Genomic DNA, 13,793 nt, shown 5'->3' with positions numbered 1-13,793 from the left:
GTGCTTTGTGACTGCCTGGAGGGGTGGGATAGGGAGGGTGGGAGGGAGGGAGACGCAAGAGGGAAGAGATATGGGAACATATGTATATGTATTACTGATTCACTTTGTTATAAAGCAGAAACTAACACACCATTGTAAAGCAATTATACCCCAATAAAGATGTTAAAAAAACAAAAAAACGATGATTTACAAAATCACATCTAGGGGGTTGTAACCGAAAAATCAAAGAGCTTACCTTACTGACACCAACTTCAGGGATTCGGAGAGTATGCTCCATATCTTTTTCTCTGCAGAGTTAAGTAAAGTGCCTTTAATTATTTTTGAAGCATACATAAATGTAGCACTTAAAGAATTTTTTTAAAGATACGTTTTTTTGTTTTAAAAGATAATGTTAAAATGCAAGTCTCTCTATCACACTAAATCTGGTTTCTATAATGCTACTCTAATTTCCTTTTTGAAAGAAGGTTCCAGAATTACTTTTACTCTTTGGTACATCTGTCACAGGCTAGTAAACATCCAGTGAGACAAAATGTCCTTTGTACTCATGTCAATCACTTTTTCCAGACCTGTTGACTGTTTCCACTTCTATTACTACATGTAAAAAAAGTACACTATTTCTAAGAATTTAAAATTAAGATATCGTATGGAACCTGTTCCATACATTACCTTTCCAGTTGGGAAGAAAGGAAATTATCCTACTCATGATTAAAACCTACCTCTCTACCAAGCTGGCTGAATTATAAAGGGGTAAAGGAAAATAATCAGAGGAGGTCAACAGTGGGTTTAAGTAATTTAAACCTAAAAAAAGCAATACAAAAGGTAAGAAAATGACAAAACCTCTGTGGAAGGTATCATATCACCAAGATTTTATCTCTTTACATAGGCAGTCCCTTTTAGGGATAAGGAGTTTATATCTCCAATTGTCTTCCAAAAGCAGGTGACAAAAGGTAGGTGTCAGAATATTTTTTGAGTGGAAAAGGGACGGACATGGATGTCACTTTTTTCCTATTCAACAAGTACCATGCATATTTAATGATTAACTGCTCAGGAAAAGTACAGTCCACTGGAATAAGACAAATACACAAATATAATAACACTAAACATTTTTACCTTCCAATTGTAGCAGGATTTACAGCTGTAATGATAAAAAGTGATCCTGTCTGCAACACAGGTGATCTAATTACAATTACTCTAATACATGGAGGCCAAATTTTTTCTTCATCTGCCAAAGAAAGAAATGTGTAAATATTAATTCAAATGCTATGGGAAAAAATCAGAAATGCATAGGGATGAGTAGGAGGCATACATAAAGTAAAAATATATTGATAAAAATCTTCATTCTGTTTAAAACAACATTCTTAAATTCTGCTATATCACATACACAGCAAGTAAGGTTTAACAATGTTACCAATTTAAAATGATCAACCTATGGGACTTCCCTGGCGGTCCAGTGGTTAAGACTCCACACTTCCACTGCAGGGGGCACAGGCTTGATCCCCAGTCAGGGAACTAAGATCCCACATGCTGTGCAATGCGGCCAAAAATAAATAAATTTATAAAAAGATCAACCTAAAGATATTCAGCACCAATCACAACTATAAAATAATCAACTCTCTCTTTTTTAAGGTCTTGGAATTTGAAAGTATCCCAAAAAAGCATTTTTTAAATTAAGTTAGAAAAACTGAGTCTGCCCTTTTTAAGAAAAAATGAAAGGAAACTCGATTAAGAACAAAATAAGCTCATATACGCCAATATGAATTCCTGAGTTTTAAAAGTATATCTTTATATCCTCAAGTAAAATAAATATTAGATTTACCATAATACCTATGTAAGCTGAATTCATGGACTGCTCTTTTTAAAGGCAACTGCTTTCCCTCCCTCAATTACAAAAGTGGACAAATATCTAATCCACTAAAATAGACTTTGTACCTACTTTAGGATTAGAAAGTAGGTAACTTGGTTTTGTGTTCTTACTGACTAAGCCATTCAATGCAATGAAACTTCAGGATCCAAGTACTAGTCATTTATTCACATCCTACTGTTGAAAAATAACCAAGCAGTTATAATTTTTAATAATGTCATTAATCTCTGTAAAACAATCAGCTCACTTTTCGGCAGATATATTATATGGGTTAATAACACTTTTAACCGTTTTGCACTTTTACAATGGCCACACTTGGTTATTTATATAAAATTAAGTAATGGCCATTTACTCACCTTCATCTTCAGAATCCTCTGCAGTTACATTGTCTTCACTGGTAATGTCTTCATCATAACTGTCCTCGGTCTGAGAGTCTGTAATTTCACCTTCTTCAGGCTCACTATCAGTCTCTATGATTTTCTCATCTTTAAATGAAGCCGAATTATAAATGTTTTCATTAAGAGGAGATTCTACAGTCTTTGCGCTAACTGGAACAGTATATTTGGGGGGACTCTTTTTGTAATGAATGTCTATTTTGGCCTTCTTTTTCACACTTGCAAAATCTTCTCCCTCACTGCAGCTTATATGTTCAATACTTGATGTTTTTTGATCTTCTGAATTCAAATTCTGGAAAGAGGTGGAAACAGGAGAGAAGACTCTTAAACATGACCATCTTATATTTAATGCTAAATGTTTCAATGAATTAGTGAAGATATATGTACAGTGAAATAGCTATTATCTCTACTGCCTCTTCCTCTCATGTTCCCTTTCCTGGTTAACGATATGAGCATCCACTTATCCAAATCATAAGTCTTTGACATCTCCTTAACCACCACTTGAAATCAATTACCAAGTGCTATAGACTATGTTTGAAATTTATCCCAATTTTCCCTCCTTATCTATTTTCAGTCTTAACTGCCCCAGTACAGGCCCTCATCACATATTGCTTGGACATGTGACAGCCTAGAACAATGCTGTCAAAAATAAAATGCAAGTTATATTTTATACTTTAAAATTATCTAGTAGGGCCATTAAAAAGGTAAAAAGAAACCAGTGAAATTCATTTTATCTAACCCAGTACTTACAAAATATTAATTATATATAAAATTAACATTTAATCACCATAAAAATTACCAAAATATTTTACATGGACTTTCTGTACTAAGTCTTCAAAATTGAGTGTAGTTTACACTTAGAAAGCATTTTAATTAGGGTTAGCTACATTTCAAGTATTCAGTAGCCAGATGGAGCTGGCTGAACTGTGCAGGCCTAGAGAATATAACTAAACCTAAATTTTCTTTCTGAACGTTGAGCCAATTATCAAGTCAACATACATAACATAAAGAATTAGCTTTAATTACAGCAGGGATTTAAAGGTCCAAATATACCTAATGTAGCAGAACTGAAGTTTTGCTAAAATTTAATATATTAGAGAGTTGGTTTGATAATACAAAAAAAGTACAGATGAATCAGTTACATCTCTTTTGTTCCAAAATTCCAACTTACCTGGCATAAGCCTTTTATTATTTACTATACATGCATACTGGGCATACCCTAGGACAAATGAACAAATCTATTATTTTAACTTTAGAAGAAACAGAGAGTTATTTTCCTTTGGTTTGTAACACAGTCTGAATTTTCTTTCTATCTTAGAGCAACATGATGAAGTGAATTCATATGTTCCGCTGTTACTTTATAAAATATGAGACCATCTTAAACACACTTTTGTTTGCCTTTTAAATTAATTAATTAATTATTTTTGGCTGTGTTGGTCTTTGTTGCTGTGCGCGGGCTTTCTCTAGTTGCAGTGGGTGGGGGCTACTCTTCATTGTGGTGCGCGGGCTTCTCATTGCAGTGGCTTCTCTTGTTGCGGAGCATGGGCTCTAGGCGTGCGGGCTTCAGTAGCTGTGGCATGTAGGCTCAGTATTTGTGGCTCACGGGCTCTAGATCGCAGGCTCAGTAGTTGTCATGCACAAGCTTAGCTGCTCTGTGGCATTTGGGATCTCCCCGGACCAGGGATGGAACCTGTGTCCCCTGCACTGGCAGGCAGATTCTTAACCACTGCACCACCAGGGAAGTCCCTAAACACGCATTTTTAATAGCAGCATAAATTCAGTTTGAACACTGGCTAAACACTCACAGTGTGATAGGTAAACTATACATATTTCCAGCAACATAAACTCACCAAGAACAAGAACAAGAGCAAGGAGCTGAAAAACTATGAGGAACTTTAAAGGCCACTGTGAATTATGGCCAGAAAATTTCCCTATCTATATATGCTTAAAAAAAAAGTTTCCAATCTTACATATTTTATTATTACTACTGCTTATAGGACAATACATGCAAAGGAAAAATGAGTGAAATTGCAAGAGGTATACTGCTTTTTAAAAACTATTTGTCAGTCTAGGATGTTAGATAAATATTCATTAAAATATAAGAAAGGCCCGGGGCCTACATGTGGGCATTAAGCATATATGCATATTTCAAGTTATTACTCCAATCTCTTCATCCTACTTCCTTCCTTCTGTATACTCTACACTTCCAAAAAGTAAGGCTCAAGAACATCTTAAAACTCAAGAAAAAGATGAGGATGTCCTAACTGCTTTCCTCCCATGCTTCACAATTACCTTTTAGAATCCCTGGGGAATTCTCAGAATTTCATCAGGATTTTTCTTAAGTCACTGTCCTGAAGTTAACATATTTTTCAAGGATGGTAAAGATGAACAGATATAGGAGCTAAACTGGACCAAAATCTCACAGAATGCTTTCAAATTTCATTCTCTAGTTTGTCAGGAAAGGTCATTTGAGGACCCCTACATGTTCTTTGCTTTGCTAGGGAAAAGTATTCATAATGCATCCTTTCAAACAGTTCAACCACTGGTAATAGGTAGACGTCACTAAAAAATAGATCTTAAAAAAAAAAGAAAAATCATTTTTGCTATTTTAGTTACATAATCTTCAATTCCTCGGTATTGCCAGTGAAAATAAAAGAGAAATAAAGACAAATCAAATTGAGATAAAATTTCAAAAGTGGGGGAGGTGGCCAAGGTGGTGAGGTAGGAAGACACTGAACTCACCTCCTCCCACAGACACAGCAAAATTACAACTAGTTACAGAGCAACTATCTATGAGAATAACCTGAACACTAGCAGAAAAGATTTTCCACAACTAAAGGCATAAAGAAGTAAGCACACGATACATATATACAATGGAATATTACTCAGCCATAAAAAGGAAGAAAACTGGGTCATTTGTAGAGACGTGGATGGACCTAGAGACTGTCATAGAAAGTGAAGTAGGTCAGAAAGAGAAAAACAAATATCGTTTATTATCGCATATATGTGGAATCTGAAAAAACTGGTATAGGCGATCTTATTTACAAAGGAGAAATAGACACACAGATGTAGAAAACAAAAGTATGGATACCAAGGGAGAAAGCGGGGTATGGGATGAATTGGGAGATTGGGATTGACATACATACACTATTGAAACTATGTATAAAATAGATAACTAACGAGAACCTATTGTATAGCACGCGGAACTCTATTCAATGCTCTGTGGTGACCTAAATGGGAAGGAAATCCAAAAAAGAGGGGATATATGTATACGTACTACTGATTCACTTCACTGTACAGTGGAAACTAACACAAAATTGTAAAGGAACTATACACCAATAAAAATTTTTTTAAAAATTAAAAGAAAGAAACAAAAATAACCACATGAGATGGGTAGGACAGGTGGTGACCCACACCCCATGCTGGCAACCCACAAATGGAAGGAATATCACTAGCACAGAGGTCCTCTACAAGGAGTGAGGAGCCTGAGCCCCAAATGGGGTCACCAGCCCAGGGGTCCTGCACTAGAAAGATGAGCCCCACAGAGTTTATGTTCAGGAGAACTAGAGGGATACAGGAATAAGATTCTGCTCTCAAGGGCACATGCAAAATGTCACATGCTCTAAGTCCCAACACTGAGGCAGTAGTTTGAAAGGAGCCTGGGTCAGCTATTTTTGGGAGTCTGTTCTACCCCAATAACACTGGTACTGGAACACACCACTTTGGAATTTTCCTCTAGTCTGTTAGTGCTGGCGCCCCAGCCCTGCCCACCAGCAGGCTGGCACAAGCCCCAAACCCCACCCCTGGCCTGCCAGAAAGACAGCCATGTGGGGACCCAGCTTCACCCTCCAGTGAACCATTGAGCCCCCAGACCATGCAGCCAACTTCACAGGAAGACTACCCTACCCTCTGGTAGGCCCACAGCCACCATACAAGGCATGGCCTCACAGCCAACATACAAGGCATGGCCTCACAGCCAACCAGGCCAGGGGCCAGCTCTGCCTACCAGTGCTCCCACAGTAATCAGCCCCACCACAACAGAAGGATGTATATGCAGCCCACATAGGGGACACCCCTAAAGCATCTGGTTCTGGAGACCAAAAAGGAGTGTGCTGCTGGAGCCCCAGAGGAGGTCTCCTAAATAAGGCCACTTCTCCAAGATGGGAAACATAAAACAACCTAACTAACACATGGAAATAAACACAAAGAATTGGGTAAAGTGAGGAGACAGAGGAATATGTTCCAAATGAAGGTACAAGACATAACCTCAGAAAAAGAACAAACAAAGTGGAGATAAGCAATCTACCAGATAAAGAGTTCAAGGTAATGATCATAAAGATGCTCACCAAACTCAGGAGAAGAATCAATGAACATAAAATTTCAGTAGTTAGAAAATATGAAGAAGAACCAAACAGAGCTGAAGAATACAATAACTGAAATTAAAAATATAAATAGAAGGGACAACAAATTAGATGATACGGAGGAATACATCAGCAATCTGTAAAACAATAGCAGAAATCACTCAAGCTGAAGAAAAAACAGAATTAAAAAAAATGAGTGTAATTTAAGAGACCTCTGGGACACTATCAAGCATATTAACAGTCACAATACAGGAGTCCCAGGAGGAGAAGAGAAAGGGGCAGAAGGCTTATCTAAAGAAATCATAGCTGAAAACTTCCCTAACCTGGGGAAGGAAACAGATATCCAGGTCCAGGAAGCACAGAGTCCCAAACAAGATGAATCTAAAGAGGTTAATTACAATTAAAATGGCAAAAATTAAAGAAAAACAGAGAATTCTAAAAGCAACAAGGGACAGGCAACTAGTTATCCACAAGGGAGCTACCATAAGGCTATCACTGACTTTTCAGCAGAACTTTGCAGGACAGAAGGGAGTGGCACCATATATTCAAGGTGATGAAAGGAAAAAACCTACAACCAAGAACACTCTACCCAGAAAGGCTATCCTTCAGATTGGAAGGAGAGATAAAGAGATTTACAGACAAGCAAAAGCTAAAAGAGTTCAGCACTATTAAAACAGCTTTACAAGAAACATTAAAGGGACATCTTTAAGTAGAAAAGAAAGGGCCACAACTAGAAATACGGAACTTATGAAAGGAAAAATCTCATTGGTAAAGGTAAACATACAGTAAAGGTAGCAGATCAACCACTGATAAAGCTAGTAGAAAGGCTAAAAAATGAAAGTAGTAAAATCATGTATATTTACATAAGCAGTTAAGGGATAAACAAAACGAAAACGTAAAATATGACCTCAAAAACATCAGATGTGGGGGGAAACAAAAGTAAAAATGTAAAGCAGTTAGAATGCATTCGAACTTAAGAAACTGTCTTAAAATAATCACATATATATAGGTTGTCAAATATGAACCTCATGGTTACCAAAAGCCAACAACACATACACAGAAAAGAGAAAGGAATCCAAACATAACACTTAAAGGTAGTCATCGAATCACAAGGGAAGAGAGCAAAAGAAAAAAGGAACAAAAAAGTACTACAGAACCCCCCCAAAAAACAATGAACAAAATGGCAGTAAGTACATACCTATAAGTAATTACTTCAAATGTAAATTGATTAAAAGCTCCAATTAAAAGACACAAAGTGGCTGAATGGATTGAAAACAATATATATGCTGCCTACAAGAGACTCACTTCAGATCTAAAGACACACACAGACTGAAAGTGATGGATAGAAAAAGGTATTCCACGCAAATGAAATAAAAAGAAAACTGGGGTAGCAATACTTATATCAGACAAAACAGACTGTAAAACAAAGACTGTCAAGAGATAAACAAAAACGTTATATGCTAAAGCGATCAAGCCAATAAGAAGATGTAACAATTGTAAATATCTATGTACCCAACACAGGAGCACCTAAATACATAAAGAAAATACTAACAAACATAAAGTGAGAAATTGACAGTAACACAATAATAGTAGGGGACTTTAACACTCCACTTACATCAATGGACATCATCTAGACAGAAAAACAGTAAGGAAACACTGGTCTTAAATGACACGTGACTAAATGAACCTAACAGATACATAGAGAACATTTCATCCAAAAGCAGCAGGATACACATTTGTTTCAAGTGAACATGGAACATTTTGTATGATGATGACATGCTAGGCCACAAAACAAGTCTCAAGAAATTTAAGACTGTGATGCAACTAGAGATTATCATACAACATGAAGTAAGTCAGAAAGACAAAAACAAACACCATATAATATCACTTACATGTGTAATCTAAATAATGACACAAATGAACCTATCTACAAAACAGAAACAGACTCACAGACATAGAGAAAAACCTGTGGTTGCCAAGGGGGAGGAAGGGAGGGAGAGGGATGGACTGGGAGTTTGGGGTTAGTAGATGCAACCTATTACAATTAGAATGGATAAATAACAAGGTCCTACTGTATAGCACAGGGAATTACATCCAGTCTCCTGGGATAAACCATAATGGAAAAGAAAAAAAAAAGAATGTATAAATGTGTATAACTAAGCAGAAATTAGTACAACACTGTAAATCAACTATACTTCAGTTAAAATTTTAAAAAAATTTAAGACTGAAATATTAAGCAGCATTTTCAACTACAACAGTATGAAACTAGAAATCCACTACAAAAAAAAAACTGCAAAAACCACAGACACATGGAGTCTAAACAATACGCTACTACACAAGCAATGGGTCACTAACGAACTCAAAAAAGAAATCTGAAAAATACCTGCAGACAAATGAAAATGGAAAAACAATGATCCCAAATCCATAGGATGCAGCAAAAGCAGTTCTAAGAAGTTTACAGAAATACAAGCTTACCTCAGGAAACAAGAAAAATCTTAAATAAACAACCTAACCTTACAGCTGAAGGAACTAGAAAAAGAAGGAAAAAAACCAAAGTTAAGAGAAGAAATAATAAAGGTCAGAACAGAAATAAATGATACAGGGAATTCCCTGGTGGTCCAGTGGTTAGGACTCTGCACTTCCACTGCAGAGGGCATGGGTTCGATCGCTGGTCGGGAAACTAAGATTTTGCAAGCTGCACAGCGTGGCAAAAAAGAAAGAAAGAAAGAAAGAAATGGTAGAGACTCAAAAAAGAAAAAAGATCAGTGAAACTAAGAGCTGGTTCTTTGAAAAAATAAACAAAACTGCTAAACCTTTAGCAAGACTTATCACCAAAAGAGAGGGCCCAAATAAATAAAATCAGAAAGAGAAGCTACAATTGATATTGCAGAAATACAAAAAATAAGAGATTACTATGAACAATTATATGCCAATAAAACAGACAACCTAGAAAAAATAGATAAACCCTGAGAAACACAGTCTCCCAAGACTGAATCAGGAAAAAATAGAAAATATGAACAAACCATTTACTGAAAATGAAACTGATTCAGTAATCAAAAAAACTCACAAGAAATAGAAGTCCAGGATCAGATGGCCTCACAGGTGATTTCCACCAAACATTTAGAGAACAGTTAACAAATCTCTTTCTCAAACTATTCCAAAAAGTTGGAGAAGAAGGAACACTTCCAAACTCTCTACAAGGTCAGCATCAGCCTGATACCAAAACCAGACAAAGACATGACAAAAAAGAAAATTTCAGGCCAATATCACCGATGAACACAGATGCCAAAATCCTCAAGAAAATATTAGCAAACCAAATTCAATAATACATTAAAAGGACCATATACCATGATCAAGTGGGATTTATCCCAGGAATGCAAGGATGGTTCAATACCCACAAATCAATCAATACAATACACCACACTAACAAACTCAAGAGTAAAAACCGTGATCATCTCAATAGATGCAGAAAAAGCTTTTGACAAAATTCAACATCCATTTATGATAAGCTCTAAACAAAGTGGGTACAAAGGAAATGTACTTCAACATAATAAAGGCCATATATGACAAACCCACAGCCAACATCATACTCAATGGTGAAAAGCTGAAAGCATTTCCTCTAAGATCAGGAACAAGACAAGGATGCTCACTCTTGCCACATTTATTCAACTCAGTATTGAAGTGCTCGCCACAGCAATCAGACAAGAAAAAGAAAAGAAGCCAAACTAGAAAGGAAGAAGTAAAACTGTCACTGTTTGCTGGTGACATTATACAACATATAGAAAATCCTAAAGACACCACCAAAAAACCTGTGAGAACTAACAAATGAATTCAGTAAAGCTGCAGGATACAAAATTAATATACAGAAACCTGTTGTATTTTTATATATTTAACAACAAACTACAAGAGAAATTAAGAGAACAATCCCAGGGACTTCCCTGGTGGCACAGTCGTTATGACTCCACACTCCCAATGCAGGGGGCCCAGGTTCGATTCCTGGTCAGGGAACTAGATCCCACATGCATGCCGCAGCTAAGAGTCTGCATGCCACAACTAAGGAGCCCTTGGGCCACAACTAAGGAGCCCACCTGCCCCAACTAAGGAGCCCATGTGGCACAACGAAGGAGCCCACGAGCCATAACGAAGAAGCCTGCGAGTCATACCTAAGGAGCTCGCCAGCCGCAACTAAGGACCCTGCCTGTCACAACTAAGACCCAGTGCAACCAAATAAAGAAATATTTTTTTAAAAAAAGAAAACAATCCCATTTACAACTGCATCAAAAAGAATAAAATACCTAGGAATAAATCTAACCAAAGAGGGACTCCCCTTGTGGCTCAGCGGCCAATGCAGGGGACACAGGTTTGAGCCCTGGTCCAGGAATATCCCACATGCTGCAGAGCAACTAAGCCTGGGCGCCACAACTACTGAGCCTGCACTCTAGAGCCCACACGCCACAACTAATGAGCCCACGTGCTACAACTACTGAGCCTGCGTGCCTAGAGCACGTGCTCTGCAACAGGAGAAGCCACCACAATGAGAAGCCTGCGCACCGCAATGAAGAGTAGCCCATGCTTGCCACAACTGCCCGCGCTCAGCAACAAAGACCCAACACAGCCAAAAATAAATAAATAAAATAAATAAATAAGTAAGGCTCAGGGATTGATGAATTTTAAAAAAAATCTAACCAAAGAGGAAAACGACTCATACTCTAAAAACTATAAAATATTGAGGAAAGAAGAGGAACAAATGGAAAGATATACTGTGCTCATGGATTGGGAGAATATTGTTAAAATGGCCATACTATATCCAAGACAATCTAAAGACTCAATGCAATCCCTATTAAAATACAAATGGTGCTTTTCGCAGAACTAAAATAATTCTATAATTTGTAAGGAAACACAAAAGACCCCAAATAGCCAAAACAATCTTAAGAAAGAAGAACAAAGCTGGAGGTACCATGCTCCCTGATTTCAAAATATACTACAAAGCTACAGTAATCAAAACAGTATGGCACCGGCACAAAAAAAGACACATAGATCAATGGAACAGAATAGAGAGCCCAGAAATAAACCCACACTTATATGAGAAGTTAATCTATGACAAAGGAGGCAAGGATACACAATGGGAAAAGACTGCCTTTTCCCATCACCTCTAAATGGTGATGGGAAAATTGGATGGCTATGTGCAAAAGAATGAAACTGGGCCATTTTCTCACACCATACACAAAAAATAAACTCAAAATGGATTAAAGACTTAAATGTAACAAAGGAGGAAAGAATATACAATGGAGAAACAACAGTCTTTTCAGCAAGTGGTGTTGGGGAAGCTGACAGCCACATATAAAATCAATGGAGTCAGAACACTCTCTCACACCCTACACAAAAATAAACTCAAAACGGTTTAAAGACTTAAATACAAGACATGACACCATAAAACTCCTAGAGAAGAACATGGGAGAAACATTCTCTGACACAAATTGTAGCAATGTTTTCTTAGGTCAGTCTCCCAGGGCAACAGAAATATTAATAAACAAGATCTAATCAAACTTAAAAGCTTTTGCACAGCAAAGGAAACTATAAACAAACAAAAAGACAACCCATAGACTGGGAGAAAACCTTCGCATACAATGTAACTGACAAGGGCTTAATTTCCAAAATATACAAACAGGTCACACAACTCAATAACAAGAAAACAACCAACCCAAAACAAAAAATGGGTAGAAGACCTAAAGAGACATTTCTCCAAAGAAGACATACAGATGGCCAAGAAGCACATGAAAGGATACTCAACTTCATTAATTATTAGAGAAATGCAAATCAAAACTACAATGAGGTAACCCCTCACACTGGTCAGAATGGGCATCATTAAAAAGTCTACAAATAATAAATGCTGGAGAGGGTGTGGAGGAAAGGGAACCCTCCTACACTGCTGATGGAAATATAAGTTGGTGCAGCCACTATGGAAAACAGTATGGAAGTTCCTTAAAAAGCTAAAAATAGAGTTACCATATGATCCATCAATCCCACACCTGGGCACATACCTGGAGAAAACTATAATTCGAAAAGATACATGCATCCCAATGTTCTCTGCAGCAATATTTACAACAGCCAAGACATGGAAGCAACCTAAATGTCCATCGACAGATGAATGGATAAAGACGATGTGGTATATATACACAGTGGAATACTACTCAGCTATAAAAAAAAGAATGAAATCATGCCATTTGCAGCACATGGATGCACCTAGAGACTGTCATACTAAGTAAGTCAGAAAGAGAAAGCCAAACATCATATGTCACTTACATGTGGAATCTAAAACATGACCCAAACTTATTTACAAAACAGAAACAGACTCACAGACATAGAAAACAAACTTATGGTTACCAAAGAGGTGGGGGTGAGGGAATAAATTAGGAGCTTGGGATTAGCAGATACAAACTACTATATATAAAACAGAAGATCAACAAGGTCCTACTGTATAGCACAGGGAACTATATTCAGTATCTTGTAATAAACATAACGGAAAATATGAAAAAGAATATATATACATATTACTGAATCACTTTGCTGTACACCAGAAATTAATGCATTATAAATCAACTATGCTTCAATAAAAAAATATGAATATATACGTATAAAAAGACATGTAAGGGGCTTCCCTGGTGGCGCAGTGGTTGAGAGTCCGCCTGCCGATGCAGGGGACACGGGTTCGGGCCCCAGTCTGGGAGGATCCCACATGCCGTGGAGCGGCTCGGCCCGTGAGCCATGGCCGCTGAGCCTGCGCATCCGGAGCCTGTGCTCCGCAACGGGAGAGGCCACAACAGTGAGAGGCCCGTGTACCGCAAAAAAAAAAAAAGACATGTATGACCTGAAACCACAAACCTCCTAGAAGAAAACATAGGCAGTATGCTCCTTGACATCAGTCTTAGGAATATTTTTTTGGATATGTCTCCTCAGTCAAGGAAAACAAAAGCAAAGATAAACAAATGGGACTACATCAAACTAAAAAGCTTTTGCACAGCAAAGGAAACTATAAACAAAACAAAAAGGCAGCCTAGTGAAAGGGAGAAGGTATTCGCAAATGATATGACCAATAATGGATTAATATCCAAAATATATAAACAGCTTACACAACTTTGCATCAAAAAAACAACCAGGTTAAAAAATGCGCAGAAG

The 13,793-nt window shown here is 37.3% G+C and overlaps 1 protein-coding gene across 1 annotated transcript in view; it reads right to left on the bottom strand.

Annotated features, from left to right (window-relative positions):
* The window catches only part of AGGF1 (angiogenic factor with G-patch and FHA domains 1), a 42,321-nt gene that overhangs the window by 18,183 nt on the left and 10,345 nt on the right, over positions 1-13,793 (bottom strand). Inside the window, exons 6-8 of the mRNA XM_024732794.1 lie at positions 2,218-2,548; positions 1,111-1,222; positions 236-287 (exon numbers count right to left, since the gene is read on the bottom strand). Coding sequence (XP_024588562.1) covers positions 236-287; positions 1,111-1,222; positions 2,218-2,548 — 495 coding nt within the window. The remainder of the gene's footprint in view (positions 1-235; positions 288-1,110; positions 1,223-2,217; positions 2,549-13,793) is intronic.

The sequence above is a fragment of the Neophocaena asiaeorientalis genome, unplaced genomic scaffold, assembly GCF_003031525.2.
Source record: "Neophocaena asiaeorientalis asiaeorientalis breed wild unplaced genomic scaffold, Neophocaena_asiaeorientalis_V1.1 scaffold515, whole genome shotgun sequence".
In the NCBI taxonomy this organism is placed as follows: Eukaryota; Metazoa; Chordata; class Mammalia; order Artiodactyla; family Phocoenidae; genus Neophocaena; species Neophocaena asiaeorientalis.
This window is presented reverse-complemented; position numbering and strand designations above follow the sequence as displayed.